This window comes from Cyprinodon tularosa, unplaced genomic scaffold, assembly GCF_016077235.1.
Source record: "Cyprinodon tularosa strain WSP-4 unplaced genomic scaffold, ASM1607723v1 ctg1545, whole genome shotgun sequence".
NCBI classification, from domain to species: domain Eukaryota; kingdom Metazoa; phylum Chordata; class Actinopteri; order Cyprinodontiformes; family Cyprinodontidae; genus Cyprinodon; species Cyprinodon tularosa.
In genome coordinates this window covers 7,045-27,316 of record NW_024038381.1, presented here as the reverse complement: position 1 = coordinate 27,316, position 20,272 = coordinate 7,045, and the positions used below count along the sequence as shown (strand labels likewise).

Below are 20,272 nucleotides of genomic sequence, written 5' to 3'. Positions count from 1 at the left end.
TAAAATCGATAAAAATCGACTTTTAAAAGCGTTGGCAACGAATTTAATCATCGATTAGTTGTGTCGCGCGATTAATGCGTCATCCGCCGCCGCCGTCATCCCGGGGAAGCAAAAGAAATATGGCGGAGCGAGTCAGCGCCGCAGTTGCAGTGTTGCCAACTCAGCGACTTTTCAGACCCCTCCAGCGACTATTTTTCAAAAAAGCGACTAGCGACAAATCTGGCGACTTTTTACGGTGTCACTGGCGGCTTTTGGAGACTCTTACGTGAAAGCATGTATCGTTCCTACTCTTGTCCTCCAGCGGCAGCTGCTGCCGTGGGGCGCCTCCCCCATCCCAACGCCTTTCTCCCTCTCCCACAGGAATCCCTCTCAGCGCTGCAGTCCGAGCCGCAGGATTTTAGTGAGGAGTTTACCCTCAGCGTCCAGACTGCAAATGAAGCGCGCATGCCCCGGGATTGACGGCGCAAATTGATCACAATAATTAAAACAGCCTGCGCTTTGTAAAGTGAAAAAAGTCGTAACATGCGACTTTTGTAAAAACAAATGAACATGGCACGGAAGCACCACTGTTATGACGCAGCACCTGAAAAGAAAACAGGTTGGAGCCTCGATGGCGTGAAGATAGCTGATCAGCAGGATGAGTAACCATGTTTGTTTGGTTTTAAAGAGGGGAAACGTAACGTTAGTTTCTCAGGTAGCTCATCTGATGCTTTCCTTACCGTGTTAGTAGGTTACAGACAGTGATAAGGTTGGCTACTTATTTTACTTTTAATTTCATTTGAATTAGCTTAAGCAGCGTTTATATTTTCTTTATAAATAAATTAAATTGCAAATTATGAGGGCAAGGCTTTTAAAGTTTAAATCTTCTGGCAAAGATAAAGTAAAGAAGATCCTGCAATTTATGGAAGTAAAGCAGAATAAAATCCAGCAAGATCAGTAATATGTCAATTAATTAAATGTAAATATCTGTCTTTGGAGGATGTGTGTTTTAGCACCCCTAGTTCTCTAATTTTTATTCCAAATACAATTTATAATTTGAATCACAGGCTATTTTTATCTCTATGGTTCAGTATTTTCTCAAGCAGCAACTTTAACTGCTATACTTTCCTGTCTTAAAAGGCAGAACTCTTCTAGTCTAAAAAAACCTCATTTGTTGAAATGGGGGGGCCTATTGTTTGAACCCCTTAGGGGCTTTTAAAACAAAAATGTCTTTTTTTGCGCTTTATGAAACAAAGCACCCTATATTTTGTGGATGTACAGCTACATTTCTCATGTAAGTTTGCGTAGTTTTAAAACAAACATTTATTTTTCATATTGCACCAGTACAGTTAATGAGAAACCTGTACTTGTGTGCTTGTTTGTTCTGTCTAAAATGTTTATTTTGGAATAAAGAGGTTAATATAAAAAAAATATTTTGTGTCCGATTCATCGATTAATCGAAAAAATAATCGGCCGATTCATCGATTTTCAAAATAATCGTTAGTTGCAGCCCTAGATCAAACCATAAAAGGAAGAAAACCTGTGGTTTCATTCTAGGGCTTTTAACCAGGATGCATTAGGGCTCATAGAACAGCTAATAGGACATTTTCAGCCCCACCAATGTTACACACCCTATTAGAGACCTGAAGGACCAGATACCCTATAGAATCATTTATCACCCCTTTAAGACCTCTTTAAATGGAAGTTTTATTATTCGGAACAGAAAGCCAGATATCTCAGATTTAATCTACCACCAGTCCTAATCTAATTATCTGAGTTATTCCTCTCAGTCAGTCATGTTTTAAACTGGACAATTGAAGGTTTAGACACGCTCAAAATGTAAATGCAGAAAACGCCTCCAGCTGCTGGTCTCTTCTGTCCCTTTATGTCTCTGCTTATTTCTGAAGGAAGTGATGAGAGGAGGACATTCTGCTTTAAACTTTTCAACCTTTCTTTCCAGATTGTGTCTTCAGCCTCCACGGATCTGCAGGATTATACCTATTACTTTGTGCCTGCTCCCTGGCTCTCCTGCAAGCTGCTGCGTCTGCTGCAGTGCTACCCTCCACCAGAAGATGGCGCAGTGAAGGGCCGCCTGGTGGAGTGTCTGGAAACCATCCTGAATAAGGCCCAGGAGCCGCCCAAATCCAAGAAGGTGCAGCATTCCAACGCCAAGAACGCCATCTTGTTCGAGGCGATCTCACTAATCATCCACTATGACAGGTGAGCATCGTTCATGGCGCCGCTTCTCCGTCTGCCAGCTACCGTCTACATCTAATCCGTTTCCTCCTCAGGGTTTCTGTGGGTCATTAAAAGCCATTCAATTATTATTTTGTTAAACCAAGACCTTTATTGGCATTAAAATTCATTAAAAGTGAATATTGAGGCATTTATAATGCTTTATTAAAAAAAAAATTTTTATAAAAACATTTTAGTCAGATATATTATATCGCAATATATTTGCGTGGAACTGTTCCCGGTTGATTGTAAAGCCGGATGTTATGGAAAAAAGCTAGAGAATGCGGGGAAAATGCTAATGTCAACAAAAGTGGCTAAAAAACGAGGAATTCGGGACACGGCTGCAGCCTGATGACGCTGAAGAAGACCAAGGAGTTTGCCCTGTTTTATATATATCTATAAAAAATCAGGGATCGACGTTAAGGATTTTTACCACTTGCCCTTTGGGCCAGTGGCTTTCACATTTCATTTGCCCAGAAACAATTGTTACTTGCCCAGTATAATGTTTGATAAATATAGTTCCTAATATTCATTTTTGTATATATATCAATGAAACATGTTTTTTGTAATTGAGTATTTTTTAAGTTTCCAGGTTCCTGGTGTGTATCTGCATGCGTCAGATAATGAACTCCAGCCTACATTACCGTGTTAACATGCTTTTCAATCCTTCCTGCACATTCTTTTCAAACTAAACTTTGCTTTAAACTGTTGTGTGCTTGGAAAAATATAAATTACAATGTTAAAAATCTAAAAAAACTTGACAGGTTAAAAACTGTCATTGTCACAAATGAATAACTTTTATTTTAGAGTCACAGTATGTTTATAGAAGATTATACTATTAATATAATGTGACTTTTCTAGAGAATTATTATAGTTATTTTATTCAGGGTTTCCAGTCTGACATCATTTCAGGATTTCCTGACTTTTAACTGACTTTTAACTGACTCAGTTTTCCCTGACAAAATAAATGCAGCAACAAGACAATAATAATAACATAACAGGTCACCAATCTAACATGTTTAGCTCTATAACATTTAAATGCACCTCTCCAATGTCTAAGAGAAAAAAGTTTAATGAAGATTTTTTAATGTATGACCTGCATCACTGTACAGAAGATGATAGCGCTTTCTAGCTTGTTTGTCGTTTTGGTAACTACATCAAAATGACCACTAGATGGACAAAAATCACGCCATCTGGCAGAAAATCACCCGGCTTTTTCAAATCACGAGAGAATGTGTAAAACAAAAATGGCGCCGGCAACGCTTCAAGGTCGTTTTCATCGAATGTCGGTGATTTTAAAGGAATTTTGAGTGATAAATTATTTTTTTTTTGTGATCAAAAAAACCCAGAAATAAAAACTACACTGCAAAAACAATCTAGAAATAAGTAAAAATTTCTTAAATAAAGTGTATTTACCCTTAATTTGAGTAGGTAAATGAGATAGTCTGCCAATGGAATGAGTAGTTTTAGTCTTAAAATAAGATAATTAGATAATATGCACTTGAAATAAGGCAATGCAATTGTGTTTTCTTATTTTAAGTGTAAATTGTCTTGTTCCGTTGGCAAAATGTCTCTTTTACCTCCTCAATTCAAGAACAAATGCACTTATTTTAAGAAAAAATGACTGATCTAGATTTAGATGTTTTGCATTACTTGCCCCAGGCGATCAGGCGATGGTTAACATCCAGCCCTGGATATGTTTGGGCTTTATCACAATACACAACATATATCAAGATATGTTTAAATTACCTTCATAAACAATATACTCAGTTAAGCTTTTGGTTTTAAGTTTCATTTAATTTTGTTATTTTAACCAGCTCACAGCTTTTATGCCACCTGATATAACATACAATACTAAATAAAATGCAAAATAGAAAAGGGCTCATTTGTGCATCATAATAAAAAAAGAGGAATGAAAAAAGTAATTGACCTGAAATTGCAAAAACAAAAGTGGAAATACCATCATAAAAATTAGAGCATTATCAGAGCATCTCCAACCTATCAGCATTGATCTTTATCTTCTGGGGATTTTAAAGAAGCACAAAAAGATGTAAAACTTTGTCAAGTTTAGAAAACGGCTGTAAAACCTCTGACATCACATCCCAGCTATTAGAGCATCTAAAAAACATTTAAATAATGTAATAAATAGCGTCTGTGATTTCCCTCCTTCTCTTCCTGTTTCTCTCAAATGACTTTATAGTCATTTTTTTTACATAGAGAGTATAAAAACACAAATGTTATTCAGTACAGCTCTCCAAGACATTTTCATTTTTAAAGTGCAGCAGTGATAAATGTAAACATACGATGTATATGATTTACAGTTTCTAACATTCAGGGGGTTTTTTTTCTTTACAAACCCCCTTTCATACACCATTCAGCAGTCAACTGGTATTATTTCTTCAAACGACGAGGCCGACGCCATCGGCTTCACAGCTGATTGATTGAATGTTTTAATTGGTGTGCGGGGAAACGCTGACATGCAGAGTTTACATTCTTCCTTCTGCAGCGGAAGACTTTTTAGGTGCTGAAATAAATGTGTTCTGCTTCCTTAAGCAGCAAAGGTTTTCATATAAATTAGCGCCTTTGTTCGGCGTGAAATCCAAACCGCTGCTGTATATCGCTCAGCTGAAACTCTGCCGGTTGCTGTAGTGTGGGAGAATATATTCCTGTTTGGACGAGGGGTTTATGATGCATTCAAAGTGTGTGGGGAAAAATCAAACTCTCAGTGAAATAGATGCAGAGGGCTTAATGTCGTCCTGTGAATTTGTCCTTGACGGCTGCGAGAGTCATGGAGTATATCTGGTATATCGCTCACCTCTAGTTTAAACTCAAGTTTATGAAGACCTGGATCTGAGGTCCATCTCCAGCCCTCTGCTGTTGATGACCTTCACTAAGCAGAATTAAAGCACAACAGACATGAGGCTGAGATGTTAGCAGCTGCTGGTTTTCCTCCAGGTTCTCGTCCTTCCAGCAGCTGCAGCTCATCTAACGGTTTAATGTGGTTTCTGCTTAATTTTTATGTCCTTCTTTAGCCAAGTTCTCCTTAAAACCCGGGATTCTGACCTCCTGGGTTAAATAAAGATTTAACTGTCCCTGATATCGGTCTAAAATGTGTTTGGTGTTATTTCAAAGATGACTGACGTGTTTATCCATAAATAAATGGCTGCTGCTCAGTGATTGATCTCTGGGATCTAAAGCTCAGGAAGTGGCGCATCACTCATCTCTACTGCGCTGCTTGGTGTTTCAGCTCTGCAGGGATCATCATTAAAACCAGTCGTTTGTCTTTCCCAGTGAGCCAAACCTTCTGGTGCGAGCCTGTAACCAGCTGGGCCAGTTCCTGCAGCACAGAGAGACCAATCTGCGTTATCTAGCTCTGGAGAGCATGTGTACTCTGGCCAGCTCAGAGTTCTCCCATGAAGCGGTGAAGACGCACATCGAGACGGTCATCAATGCCCTGAAGGTGCTGCCTCACACCTAAAACATTTAAACTGATGATGATTGTCCTCAATAACTTTCCTGTCGCTGCTCTTTGTCAGACGGAGAGAGACGTCAGCGTTCGACAGCGAGCCGCCGATCTGCTCTATGCCATGTGTGATCGTAGCAACGCCAAGCAGATCGTAGCAGAGATGCTCAGCTACCTGGAGACGGCAGACTACTCCATCAGAGAGGAGATGGTGCGTGAGACACCCTGATGCATCTGGATACCAGCAACCACTGAGAAAACATGTTCTGGTTCCTCCTGCCTCACTAAAAGCAGGAAAGGAGGAGAAGCTGAACCAGTTAAAGATTGGATTCAGCTCATTGGTTCTGTCCAGACGTCCATCTGTCTGATCTTCTTCTGCTGGTTTTCCAGCCTCTGCCTCTTTGCCTCCTTTCTTCCTCTGATCTTCACCTTCAGCTGCTTCTCTATTCTCCTCATTAATTCCCGTCTTCCTTCTTAAAGGCTGTTTTTTCTTGCTGAGCAGTTCCTTCAGATCCCCTGTGATCCAGGGTTTATTATCTGGAAGCATTCCTCTGTTCTGGTAGTGATGCTGTTACCTACAGGAGCTGCTGCACCAGCAGCTCTCCAGGGTCAGTCAGTAGATGCAGTCTGAAACACTCTGGTCCTCAGATGTGATGAAGTCCCAAACTGGGCTGTTTACTTTCTCTCAGTTCTCTGTTAGGTTCCCTCTGATAAAGTTAGCAGAGTAAAACAGACTGAAGTACAGTAGCAGCCATTCAGAATGATCCTTCCCAGTCAGACACCAGCCCAATGGCAGCCCACTTCCCTGCAACTCCCAGCCAAATCCCCTCCAACTTCCAGCCACTGCAGTGACCCCCTGCATATTATTTTCCTCTGACTCCTCCCTTTCACTGAATTACAGGGTCTGACCAGGAGATGGCGCTTCTCTTTAGATATTAATGTCCACAAATCATGACAGAATATTTTAGTTCAAAGATTGATGTTTAAAACGAATGATAGTGGAGACGCCAAGGACCCATCAGGGAAAGTTGGGAAATTTTGAACGGCTGTTACTGTTAGGGCGCCTATTGGAAAATCGGATCATCATCAGAGCAGATCAGCAGCTCTTAAGGCGCCATGATGATGGCGTCCCATGAAGGGGTAGAAAACACTGCTGGGGAAACGTTTAGGTCAGTAGAGAAGTGATTGACCCGTCGCTCTGCTTTCATTAAGGTGCTCAAAGTGGCCATCCTGGCAGAAAAGTATGCCGTGGATTATTCCTGGTATGTGGACACCATCCTGAACCTGATCCGCATCGCTGGGGACTACGTCAGTGAGGAGGTGTGGTATCGCGTCATCCAGATCGTCATCAACCGAGACGACGTGCAAGGCTACGCCGCCAAGACCGTCTTTGAGGTACGTCCATGGGAACGGCGCGCTGTTCCGTTGCTAAACGCTTCCTCCTGCCAACTGCAGCTTAACTTTCCTAGAGCCCAGCAGCGTCCTGTCTGTGGGTCTGTGGGTGGGGGTGTCATGGGCCCCTACTGCTCTCAATGAGTTCAAAGCTGTTGCAGGGTTGGGTATTAAATATGGATGTTAGGTCCCCCTGAAGGCGGCTTGGAACTTCCCTACCGGTTCTTTACCTGGGAGCAAGTTATTTACTACTCTTAACTCGAACTGGGTAAAAACCGTATAAACAAGGACTATAAAACAGGAGTAAAAAAGTAACAGAGTTTGTTCCAGATCAGGTCGTTACAGGACAGAGAAATTGCTTAGGGTTGGCAAAGCTGTGGGCTCAAAAACGTCAGCGAGGGTCCGGCAAAGATTGAGCCCTGAACAAGGTCATCTCCTCCTTCTTATACCTCATGAGTCCATGTTTTGCATCAGGTGGATGCTCAGCTGTCCGTATCAGAAACTGGCTCGCCATCCATGTCTTGAACTTCATGCATCTTTACCCCAGTATTACACATAGCTCTCCTTTATCAGTCCGGCTCCAAGATGTGCTCATATCCTGTGTATTTCTAAAGACACGAAGGCTGTCCTGGTTAGATGACCTCCGTACACACAGTGACATCCACCATGTGAAGGAAGGCCTTCTGCTCTGTTTCTGGCTAACAGAATAACAATGCACAGGATGTATAAAGAGTAAACCTAACAGTATGAACCAGTTACTCACTGATCCCCACAGGTAGACTGGGTTGGTAGGCTAGTAGCCTGGGCTGAGAGCTGTGGTCTCTGACAGTGGGTGTTCGAGGACACATTTCTTTCTGGGAATGTTTTGGTGGATTGGTATCTGGTCGTAATTCCTAGCAGCTAAAGGATCAGAGCTTGGAGGGTCTGGGATTAAACCGGATTTACGTTTAGCTGGTTTTATGCTGAGCTCCTGTTTACATTCCTGGTCTATTTGGTGCGGTTAGTTTCTACCCATCGTAGCTGTCTAGCTAGGTTAGGGTCACGGTTCGGCCCGTGGAGAGAACGGAGAACTGTGATTGGCTGTGTGAGGTTTGACTACATGTTTATGGGCATGTTGGACCTGCTTTGCTTTACGGTGCATCCAATCCAAAGATCTCACTGGATCCTTGTGTTTCAGGCCCTGCAGGCCCCAGCGTGCCATGAGAACATGGTGAAGGTCGGAGGCTACATCCTGGGAGAGTTTGGGAACCTGATCGCCGGGGACCCACGCTCCAGGTCTGTCCTCTCTGCACTGCTCTGCTCTGGTCTCTTTGAGGCTCCATGCTCACCAGCTGGTCCTTTCCCTCCAGTCCCCTGGTCCAGTTCAACCTTCTCCACTCCAAGTTCCACCTGTGCTCGGTGCCGACCCGCGCTCTGCTGCTGTCGGCCTACATCAAGTTCATCAACCTGTTCCCAGAGACGAAGGCCACCATCCAGGAGGTGCTGCGCTGCGACAGCCAGATCCGTAACTCTGACGTGGAGCTGCAGCAGCGAGCCGTCGAGTACTTGAAGCTCTCCTCCATCGCCAGCACAGATGTCCTGGTTGGTTCTGCCCACCTGCTCTGATCCACCTGGGCCCAGTCGGGCTCGGTGAGGATGGCTCTCACTCTCAGGTGTTTGTTTTCCTTCCACCCAGGCCACCGTGTTGGAGGAGATGCCACCCTTCCCAGAGAGAGAGTCCTCCATTCTGGCTAAGTTGAAGAAGAAGAAGGGGCCTGGCGCGGTTTCGGTGACGGAGCTTGAAGACGGTAAAAGGGAGAGCGGCGAGTTGAATGGAAGCGGCGAGCGGGGTCAGGACGCCGCAGCCATGGCTGCCTCCAACGCAGTAAGCTCCCTCTGTGCCCCCGAGGCTGCGTGAAGGTCCCGCTCTGCCTCTGCTCTAAGTGTCCCTGTCTTCCAGTCCACCCCGTCTCCATCGGCGGACCTGCTGGGGATCCGCTCCGCAGCTCCGGTCAACGCCGCCCCAGCCAGCGCCGGCAGTCTACTGGTGGATGTTTTTTCAGAGGTGGGCCCAGCTGCACCTTCTGGGGCGGTGAACGACGACGGCTTCCTCAGGTGAACACCAGCATCTGTTGATCAGCAGGTTCTGAACCAGACGAAGCGCTGTGGCGGTTCTGCCTGGAGCCCGGCGTTCAGCTGCAGCCTCCTCTGGTGGCTCTGTCAGAGATGGTCTGCCGCCGACGCAGGTCATCTCCTCAGCAGAATCAGTCCAGGAACACATGGATCCATCACCAGTAGAGGGAAACATTCAGGTGCTCCTCGTTCTGATGAGCACGTCTCACCAGCGCCCCCGGGTGGCGGTTGGATGCCGTCTCTAGGGCTGCAACAACGAATCGATAAAATCGATAAAAATCGACTTTTAAAAGCGTTGGCAACGAATTTCATCATCGATTAGTTGTGTCGCGCGATTATTGCGTCATCTGCCGCGCCGTCATCACTGCCTCTTGACTGAAAGAGGAAGAAAAAAAAATACGGCAGAGCGAGTCAGCGCCGCAGTTGCAGTGTTGCCAACTCAGCGACTTTTCATTCCCCTCCAGCGACTATTTTTCAAAAAAGCGACTAGCGACAAATCTGGCGACTTTTTTCGGTGTCACTGGCGGCTTTTGGAGACTCTTACGTGAAAGCATGTATCGTTCCTACTCTGCCGTGGGGCGCCTCCCCCACCCCAACCGCGTTTTCCCGCAGGAGTCCCTCTCAGTCAGAGCCTCAGCGTCCAGACTGCAAATGAAGCGCGCATGCACCGGGATTGACGGCGCAAATTGATCACAATAATTAAAATACCCTGCGCTTTGTAAAGCTAAAAAAGTGATAACATGCAACTTTTTTCAAAAGAAATTAACATGGCACGGAACCACCATGTTTGTTTGGTTTTAAAGTGGGGAAACGTAACGTTAGTTTCTCAGGTAGCTCATCTGATGCTTTCCTTACCGTGTTAGTAGGTTACAGACAGTGATAAGGTTGGCTACTTATTTTACTTTTCATTTCATTTGAATTAGCTTAAGCAGCGTTTATATTTACTTTATAAATAAATTAACTTGCAAATTATGAGGGCAAGACTTTTAAAGTTTAAATCTTCTGGCAAAGATAAAGAAAAGAAGATCCTGCAATTTATGGAAGTAAAGCAGAATAAAATCCAGCAAGATCAGTATTATGTCAATTAATTATCTGCCACATTCCCATGTAAATATCTGTCTTTGGAGGATGTGTGTTTTTTAGCACCCCTAGTTCTCTCATTTTTATTCCAAATACAATTTATAATTTGAATCACAGGCTATTTTTATCTCTATGGTTCAGTATTTTCTCAAGTAGCAACTTTAACTGCTATACTTTCCTGTCTTAAAAGGCAGAACTCTTCTAGTCTAAAAAAAACTCATTTGTTGAAATGGGGGGGGCTATTGTTTGAACCCCTTAGAGGCTTTTAAAAACAAAAATGTCTTTTTTTGCGCTTTATGAAACAAAGTAGCCTATATTTTGTGGATGTACAGCTACATTTCTCATGTAAGTTTGCGTAGTTTTAACACAAACATTTATTTTTCATATAGCACCAGTACAGTTAATGAGCAACCTGTACTGGTGTGCTTGTTTGTTCTGTCTATAATGTTTATTTTGGAATAAAGAGGTTAATATAAAAAATATTTTTTGTCCGATTCATCGATTAATCGAAAAAAATAATCGTCCGATTCATCGATTTTTAAAATAATCGTTAGTTGCAGCCCTAGCCGTCTCTACAGCTCTTTGACCCCAGAAACAAGCAGCATTGATGAAGCCGGAGGTGCTTCTGAAATGTGTGAACATGGTGGGATGGAGCTGGGCCTCCTTGAATCTTTCCCTCTCTGTAATGCTTCCTCATTAATCGGACTTCCTGGAAGGAGGCTGCGATCGTTAGCTCTTCCTGTGCATGTGGCGTATTTGTCTGTCAGTCGTGTCGTGGTTCTGTTTGCTCGTATATCTCTGATGTATTCAGACCTGCCAACCTGGAGACCAGTGGCTCATGCTAGCATCTGATTGGAGATCTGACCACCGATGGTGGTGAGCTACATGTTAGCCACCGCTGCCCTCTGACCACCATCGTATTGGCCCAATGACACCGAGGAGCTTGAACCAACAACCCTCCGGTTGCAGGGCAGACCTCTGCATCTGACGCCACTTTAGCAGATCAGATGGGGTGATTCCTCTGATTGGTCGGATATTAGGTGACCGTTGAGGAAGTTTGCTGCCGTGTACTCGACAGCTGTGGGTTGTGGGTAAAGCGCCGTTGCTTTACCCACAGGAAGCTACCGCCATCAGAGCGCAGCTAGCCTAGGCCTTCGCCGTCTGTGTGATCGTCCTCTCTCTGAAGCTGCAAACATTTGTTGATCCACAGACGGCGACGGGTCACTGAGGACGGTGTGATGCTGACGTCAGTCAGCAGGGTGGAGCAACATGTAGCTGTTGGAGCTTCCTCTCCTTCTCTTTTAGTTTATTACTAATAGAGAAGGTCTACTTTCACAGTAGACCTCCTGACAGACATCACAGCCAAACATCTGGAGAACATCAGCATGAGTCGGTCAGAGAACAGGGGGGGGCTGAGTCCCAGATATATTCTGGGATATATCTGCTTGTCTAGTGAAAATGATGATTATCACTACCTGATCCGTCCCGCTCATGCGCGCACAGATATACATCTGGGTGTCCATAAATAACGTAATTATGCTTCTAAAATTGCTTATTTCTATCCTTAACTCTGTGTAGAATGCTGATAGACATCTTTAAAAAACGTTTAATGACTTTTTGTGAGACAATTTTGATGCTTTTTCCATTTTCTCAGTTAAACTGCTTCCCTGACATCATCATGGGACATCCTCAGAGCAGTCCGGCTAAATCTGATCAAACCACGTTTATCTGCATTTTACTTGTTTCTTTCTTTAGATAACGCTCTATATACCATAATGTTCACCCGAAAGAAATACATAAAACCCAAAAAGACTAGATTTATGTTTAAATCCAAACTTTAAATCCTTTCGAATATTTTTGTATTTGCGTAAATATTGCATATTATATTATATATTAATATCTAAAAAACATTGAAATAGCCTTTGAAATGTTACTGTGACAGCTGTGGGCGTGGCCAATGATGATGTCATGCATTACGGTGGAGAGCATGAACGCAAAAACGTTTCCATTTCTTCCAGAAAAGTCTTTAATATTTTCTATACGATGTAGTTTAGCATTGTTTAATGATTTTAGGTATATAAATAAGTATTTTCACGACCGATATCACATCGTTTTTCAGCGATCCGGATCTTTTTCTGTTGGTGCATGTGCAGGACGGATCTGGTAGTCACAATGAACACTACATTTCTTGGTGCATTGTGGGAAATTCGGACATGGCCAGCCTGTTCCTATATGTCCTGTTGGCAAAGGATTGTGGGAAATAGTTGATCTTGTAGTGGCGTATAGGATCATGAGGTGGTCCCTCTGCTCCCAGCTCTGCCTGAGGCAGCGAGGATCATGGAGGCTGCGGAAGCTCCTCCTCCATCAGGGCTTTACTGATTTCAGAGGTTTGGACCTGAGGCCGGCCTGCAGGAGAACTCCATGGTTGGCAGGTCTCTCACACTTGTTGATTCTTTATCTTGCTCTGTATGTGACTGTCTTTCGTCTTTTTCTCTTCTTCCCTTTTCTCCGTCTGTCTGTCTGTGTGTTTTGACTTGACTGTGTGTCTGTCCCCTGTCCCGTACCATGATTGTATATTGGCAGAGATCTGGAACCGCCTCCTGAGACCTCCGATCCTCTTTTGGTCGAGGGTTCTGGTGACTCGGAGTAAGATCGCTGTAGATCTAGGAATAAAAGCATGTTCTGAATCAATGTTCTGTTTCTCCTTGAAAGGCAACTGTTTCTGTAATTAGCTTCATCCAGGCAGCTAGCTCAGTTAGCCCCTCTGAACAGACGCACTGCCATGAGGAGAAATAGGAACCGGTGTTTGATTCCCATCCCTACATGTCAGAGGATGAAGAAAGCACATTCAGTTAGTCACAGTCAGAGAAACAGGACTACACTGGAAAACAGGCCAAGCTCCAACATCTAGAAACAAAGGTGTTGATGGCAGCAGCACAGCTGATATTTCTCTCCAGGATGGAGTCACAGCCAAACAGGAACAGACCAGATGAAGCTACTATGAGAAAAAGCAGAGAGAGCAGAACGTTAGAGATTGAACTAACAGATTCTGCAGAGTGGGAGAATAGAGATAGAATGAAGCAGAATGATGAAAAAGGGGTCCCTATGTCCTCCAGCAGTCTAAGCCTATAGCAGCAGAACTATAGGGATAGATCAGGATAACCTGAGCCACTCTAACTAGAAGCTTCATGTAAGCGTCTTGGAGTGTTTCGTACCCAGAATGCAGTGCGAGGCATGAGCCTCTGTCACAGTAAAGTGAGCTCTGCATCCCATCAGCATCAGGGTTTTTCTTCCTCTGTTAAACGTGCTGCAGTCAGGAGGGCTGATGCTAACAGTTGTAGCGTATAGCAGCCATCTTTGATGATGTCATGTTTTTGGGTCCAGTATGCTTTACTAACACCATCTGCATTTTATTCCCTGTCTGTCCGTGTCGCCTCCTGGGCCTCCTCCTAATGCTTGGTCGCTGTTCTAAAACGACGCCCCTCTGATTTCCTCTCTGCTCCTCCTCTGGGCTGTCCTGGTCTCAGCTCTGCTCCTCCCTCTGAGGATCCTGCTCCTCCTCTGTCTGAAGCAGAGGAGCTTCTTAACAAGTAAGCTCTCCTCCTAACGTTGCTCTCACCTCAAATCCATACAGATCCTAACGGATAAGAGCAAAGCCACAAGGGTTCTAATGATGCTCTACTGATGACCCTGCTATCTGAGGGGTCAGGTGATCCACAGCGGGTTCAGAACCTGCCACCAGGCGCTCAGCACCAGTCCAGCTGTGTCCTGCTAACCAGCACCATCCATACGTTCAGATGTTTGTTGTGACTGGAACGGATCCTGAAGAACCTTTTAACAAGCACCTTCTCATCCTGCAGGTTTGTTTGCAAGAACAACGGGGTTCTGTTTGAGAATCAGCTCCTGCAGATCGGCATCAAGTCAGAGTACCGTCAGAACCTTGGTGAGTTCCAGCAGAAACGAGCTCAGTTCAGCGCTGTGATTGGCTGATCCCTTACTTCCTAATTGGTGGAGAGGCTGCAGTGTGCCCTTTTTGTGGGAGTGGGAGGAGCCTGTTTGACCCCAGACGTCGACTCAGTTTCTGGATTGGGGGAGAAATGTCTAGAATGTCTAGAAGGACAGAGATGATTGATGGAGACCTGGTTGCTCTGCTGCAGGTGGAGCAGATCTGCTCTGGGTGCTGCGCTGCCCACTAGAGGCTGGAATGGAATAGAATTCACCTTTATTATTTGTTTTATTTATTTATTTGAATTAGGGAAATGCACACTTATCAGCTTAAAGCATCAATGTAAATATGCCCGAATCGGCAAAACAGCTCATTTTGTATCTGCTGTTCTAAGGCAGGTAAAAACAGCAAACATTAAACACGCTATGGGGGAGAACGCAAACAGATAAGATGAAATCAAAATAAAATCAGGTTAACAGGCTCAAGGAAACAGATCGATTCATGTGTGGTTAGTTTTCAACCAATGCTTCAAGGAGATTTTAAAACTTCTGCCCCTAACATGAGCTGGCAGAGTGTAACTTCTGGTTATAGACCTGCGGTTCATTTACTAAAGGTTATTTTGCTTATAAAATCTGTTAGAGGAGGAGGAGGAGGAAGTCCATTTAAAACTTTAAAAACGACACGCATCCAAATATATCTGACACTTATATTGTTCGTGGTGTTGGATCTGTGGATGTGAGGAGATTCCAGTCTGATGTTCTGTTCCCTCCAGGGAGGATGTACCTGTTCTACGGAAACAAGACGTCTGTACAGTTCGCCAGCTTCAGCACCACGGTCAGCTGCCCCGGAGAGCTCCAGAACCATATCCTTGGAACAGACCCAGAACTCTGGTCGGTGGGGCCCCCCTCTGATCAGACGGGCCCCCTGCTCAGGCAAGGCCTCCTGATTGGGTGGGGGCCCCTCTCTTTAATCAGAATCAGAAATACTTTAATAATCCCAGAGGGAAATTACTTTTGTTACACGCTCCAGTAACAGTTTTATATAATATATACACATGTCCAACCATACAGTATAATAAAGATTTTTTTTTTAAATGGCCGGGGGGGCCCCCCTCTCCTGATCAGACGAGGCCCCCATGGTGTGGCTCCTTAACTCGTTCCCACAGCTGAACGTTCAGAGCAAACCCGTGGAGCCGCTGGTGGAGGGAGGGGCCCAGATCCAGCAGGTTCTGAACATCGAGTGTCTGACTGACTTCTCTGATGCTCCACTGCTCAACATCAAGTTCAGGTAGGGGCCCCCGCCGCTCCTCATGGGGACGGTGTTTTGGTTCTGGGTGGATCAGCTGCTGTTCTATGTTCAGGTACGGAGGAGCTCTGCAGAACCTGACCCTCAAGCTGCCCGTCACCATCAACAAGTTCTTCCAGCCCACGGAGATGGCCTCCCAGGACTTCTTCCAGCGCTGGAAACAGCTCAGCCAGTGAGTGTCCTGGAGCCTCTGGGGGCCTCTGGGGGCCCCACGCTCAATCTCTACTGTTGGACCTCTGTCTCTACCATAGTCTGCCCCGGGGCCCCTCCTCCTTCCTAAAGCTTTGTTCCTCCTCAGGCCCCAGCAGGAAGCTCAGAAGATCTTCAAGGCCAACCACAGCATGGACACGGAGGTCATCAAAGCCAAGGTGGGTCCACACAGATTCTGGACCAGCTGGGTTCTGCTGCTGTCCTGTAGAACCTCTAACCTTGGTTCTGTTTGCAGCTGCTGGGGTTGGGAATGGCCCTGCTGGACAACGTGGACCCAAACCCGGAGAACTACGTCTGTGCTGGAGTGGTCCAGACCAAGAGCCAGCAAGTCGGCTGCCTGCTGAGGCTGGAGCCCAACGCCCAGGCCCAGGTACCGGTGCCGGTCGCTGGTCTTCCGTCTCTCTAACGGACCCGGTTGCTGGTCTTCCGTCTCTCTGACGGACCCGGTCGCTGGTCTTCCATCTCTCTGACGGACCCGGTCGCTGGTCTTTGGTCTCTAACAGACCCGGTCTCTGTGTTCCGTCTCTCTGACGGACCCGGTCGCTGGTCTTCCGTCTCTCTGACGGACCCGGTCGCTGTGTCCCGTCTCTCTGACGGACCCGGTCGCTGGTCTTTGGTCTCTAACGGACCCGGTCGCTGGTCTTCCGTCTCTCTGACGGACCCGGTCTCTGGTCTTCCGTCTCTCTAACGGACCCGGTCTCTGGTCTTCCGTCTCTCTAACGGACCCGGTCGCTGGTCTTCCGTCTCTCTAACGGACCCGGTCGCTGGTCTTCCGTCTCTCTAACGGACCCGGTCGCTGGTCTTCCGTCTCTCTAACGGACCCGGTCGCTGGTCTTCCGTCTCTCTAACGGACCCGGTCGCTGGTCTTCCGTCTCTCTAACGGACCCGGTCGCTGGTCTTTGGTCTCTAACGGACCCGGTCGCTGTGTCCCGTCTCTCTAACGGACCCGGTCGCTGTGTCCCGTCTCTCTAACGGACCCGGTCGCTGTGTCCCGTCTCTCTAACGGACCCGGTCGCCGGTCTTTGGTCTCTAACGGACCCGGTAGCCGGTCTTTGGTCTCTAACGGACCCGGTCGCTGGTCTTCCGTCTCTCTGACGGACCCGGTCGCTGGTCTTCCGTCTCTCTGACGGACCCGGTCGCTGGTCTTCCGTCTCTCTAACGGACCCGGTCTCTGGTCTTCCGTCTCTCTAACGGACCCGGTCTCTGGTCTTCCGTCTCTCTAACGGACCCGGTCGCTGGTCTTCCGTCTCTCTAACGGACCCGGTCGCTGGTCTTCCGTCTCTCTAACGGACCCGGTCGCTGTGTCCCGTCTCTCTGACGGACCCTGTCGCTGGTCTTTGGTCTCTAACGGACCCGGTCGCTGGACTTCCGTCTCTCTGACGGACCCGGTCTCTGGTCTTCCGTCTCTCTAACGGACCCGGTCTCTGGTCTTCCGTCTCTCTAACGGACCCGGTCTCTGGTCTTCCGTCTCTCTAACGGACCCGGTCGCTGGTCTTCCGTCTCTCTGACGGACCCGGTCGCTGGTCTTCCGTCTCTCTGACGGACCCGGTCGCTGGTCTTCCGTCTCTCTAACGGACCCGGTCGCTGGTCTTCCGTCTCTCTAACGGACCCGGTCGCTGGTCTTCCGTCTCTCTAACGGACCCGGTCGCTGGTCTTCCGTCTCTCTAACGGACCCGGTCGCTGGTCTTCCGTCTCTCTAACGGACCCGGTCGCTGTGTCCCGTCTCTCTAACGGACCCGGTCGCTGTGTCCCGTCTCTCTAACGGACCCGGTCGCTGTGTCCCGTCTCTCTAACGGACCCGGTCGCTGTGTCCCGTCTCTCTAACGGACCCGGTCGCCGGTCTTTGGTCTCTAACGGACCCGGTAGCCGGTCTTTGGTCTCTAACGGACCCGGTCGCTGTGTCCTGTCTCTCTAACGGACCCGGTCGCTCTGTCCTGTCTCTCTAACGGACCCGGTCGCTGGTCTTTGGTCTCTAACGGACCCGGTCGCTGGTCTTTGGTCTCTAACGGACCCGGTCGCTGGTCTTCGGTCTCTAATGGACCCGGTCGCTGGCCTTCCGTCTCTCTTAACGGACCCGGTTTCTGGCCTTCCTTCTCTAATGGACCCGGTTTCTGTGTCCTGTCTCTCTAACGGACCCGGTCGCTGTGTCCTGTCTCTCTAACGGACCCGGTCGCTGTGTCCTGTCTCTCTAACGGACCCGGTCGCTGTGTCCTGTCTCTCTAACGGACCCGGTCGCTGGTCTTTGGTCTCTAACGGACCCGGTCGCTGGTCTTTGGTCTCTAACGGACCCGGTCGCTGGTCTTTGGTCTCTAACGGACCCGGTCGCTGGTCTTTGGTCTCTAACGGACCCGGTCGCTGGTCTTTGGTCTCTAACGGACCCGGTCGCTGGTCTTTGGTCTCTAACGGACCCGGTCGCTGGTCTTTGGTCTCTAACGGACCCGGTCGCTGGTCTTTGGTCTCTAATGGACCCGGTCGCTGGTCTTTGGTCTCTAATGGACCCGGTCGCTGGCCTTCCGTCTCTCTTAACGGACCCGGTTTCTGGCCTTCCTTCTCTAATGGACCCGGTTTCTGTGTTCTGTCTCTCCAGATGTTCCGTCTTACCCTCCGCTGCAGCAAAGACTCCGTCTCCAGGCGTCTCTGTGAGCTGCTAGCGCAGCAGTTCTAGAGTCCAGAACAGAACCGGCCCCTCCCCCCTTCATTCCTCCACGGAGACGACCAGAACCTTCATAAGGGAAAGCGTCATGGTTCTGGTTTCTTCCTCTGCTTGTTTATTAACCCAATGATCTAGTTCTGTTGGTTCCCTGTAGCTGTGTGTCCCGTGATTCTGCTGGCTTCTCATCCTGACTGGTTCTGACATTTCATTCATCATTCCTAATGGGAGAACCAGGCTACCGGTCCAATCCCACTTTGCACTTTGATTCGCACCCATCTAGCATTCCTGCTAAACATGCACTTAAACAGCCCTGGTTCTGGTCCCCAGATCTGACCCCCTGGTTCTGGTCCCCAGATCTGACCCCCCTGGTTCTGGTTCCAGTGGATCTGCTTTTTAAATAGTTTGGACATTTTCCCCTCATGCTAGCTTGAACCGCTGCGGTTAGTTTTAGCTAGGCCTGTTTGCTTGGAAAGCTGTGGTTCTGTTAGCTCTGAACGCAGCAGTTATGCTAGCTCTGAACGCAGCGGTTATGCTAGCTCTGAACGCAGCGGTTATGCTAGCTCTGAACGCAGCGGTTATGCTAGCTCTGAACGCAGCGGTTATGCTAGCTCTGAACGCTGCGGTTCTGCTAGCTCTGAACGCTGCGGTTCTGCTAGCTCTGAACGCAGCGGTTATGCTAGCTCTGAACGCAGCGGTTCTGCTAGCTCTGAACGCTGCGGTTCTGCTAGCTCTGAACGCTGCGGTTCTGCTAGCTCTGAACGCAGCGGTTCTGCTAGCTCTGAACGCTGCGGTTCTGCTAGCTCTGAACGCTGCGGTTCTGCTAGCTCTGAACGCTGCGGTTTTGCTAACTCAGCCTGCTGCTCAGGGCGGACCAGAACCTCCCCCTCCTGCAGCACTACTCTGATCCTGTAGAACTGGAAGTTCATTGTCCAGAACAGAGCCGTGTTCTGGTTCTGGTCAGCTGACAGGAAGTGGAGGTTAGGAGCCTCTAGAACCTCCTCAGCTGTGGGAGGACTTCTTGGTCCGGTCCAACACTGCAGCCTCATTCCTCCCCATCTCAGCGGTCTAGATCATAAGGGTTCTGCGGCCCAGTTGGTTCTGTTCTTACGGCTCCAGTAGAACCTGGGGATCTTGGTCCTCCTCAGCTTCCAGCCTGACGTCCTTCCAGCTGCAGGGACTCCATCTGTTTCTGTGTGAACAGAAGAAGAAGAAATTTCCAAGATGGTGGCACTACATCCTGACGCTGCCCAGCAGCAGCAGCAGCAGGACTTTGACCTTTGGTAGAATCAGTGTTTAGTTCCTCATGTATCCATGTTCACAGCTGTCCTGTGATTGGCTAAGATTTACTCTGTAATGAAAAATGTGAAGTAAAATATGACGTATATCTGAACTGCTGCCTCCTGTCCTCCATCACCCAGTAAAACCAGAGTGAATAAACAGGGGCGGGTTCTACCGCTGCACCAAAACAACTCTGTAGAACATCTAGTGATTCTAAAGCATTGGCTCAGTTAGCATCTGACCAGAGCCCGGCCCGGTCCATGGAACAGCCTCGTGTTCTGGCCAAGTTCTAAACCAGCCGAGAGGATTCAGAAACATGAGACCCTTCCTCAGTCTGGGTCCACTGATGACGGAACACGAATCAAACCTAGAGCCCAGTTTGCTTCTGAGAGCGGGTCCATGGAACCATAGGTTCTACCAAACCAGATGGCACCAGGTCCAAGAACCATCCACACAAAGAAAACCACGGCCCGTCTGTGGAGCCCGGACCCCTCAGAACCAAGCAGTGTTGGTTCCTGAAGGAGGTTCTGGTTGAGAGGATCTGGACCAAAGCCGTGTTTCTGCTGAAACGGAACCGGAAAGAGTCAATAAATCTGGAGCTGAAGGTCCAAAAGTTAAT

At 47.4% G+C, this 20,272-nt stretch overlaps 1 protein-coding gene across 3 annotated transcripts in view; it reads left to right on the top strand.

Moving 5' to 3' along the window:
- The window catches only part of ap2a1 (adaptor related protein complex 2 subunit alpha 1), a 33,241-nt gene extending 13,476 nt beyond the window's left edge, over window positions 1–19,765 (top strand). The window contains exons 6-22 of one of the 3 annotated variants that reach the window (XM_038279996.1): window positions 1,940–2,199; window positions 5,506–5,674; window positions 5,751–5,888; window positions 6,890–7,072; window positions 8,247–8,344; window positions 8,419–8,650; window positions 8,745–8,933; window positions 9,009–9,163; window positions 12,845–12,907; window positions 13,789–13,851; window positions 14,122–14,204; window positions 14,980–15,069; window positions 15,371–15,494; window positions 15,568–15,684; window positions 15,811–15,880; window positions 15,958–16,092; window positions 18,310–19,765. In XM_038279996.1, coding sequence (XP_038135924.1) covers window positions 1,940–2,199; window positions 5,506–5,674; window positions 5,751–5,888; window positions 6,890–7,072; window positions 8,247–8,344; window positions 8,419–8,650; window positions 8,745–8,933; window positions 9,009–9,163; window positions 12,845–12,907; window positions 13,789–13,851; window positions 14,122–14,204; window positions 14,980–15,069; window positions 15,371–15,494; window positions 15,568–15,684; window positions 15,811–15,880; window positions 15,958–16,092; window positions 18,310–18,387 — 2,247 coding nt within the window. In that variant the 3' untranslated portion in view covers window positions 18,388–19,765. The remainder of the gene's footprint in view (window positions 1–1,939; window positions 2,200–5,505; window positions 5,675–5,750; window positions 5,889–6,889; window positions 7,073–8,246; window positions 8,345–8,418; window positions 8,651–8,744; window positions 8,934–9,008; window positions 9,164–12,844; window positions 12,908–13,788; window positions 13,852–14,121; window positions 14,205–14,979; window positions 15,070–15,370; window positions 15,495–15,567; window positions 15,685–15,810; window positions 15,881–15,957; window positions 16,093–18,309) is intronic. The other 2 variants (XM_038279997.1, XM_038279998.1) reach the window with 2 other exon arrangements.
- Window positions 19,766–20,272: the final 507 nt, after the last annotated feature.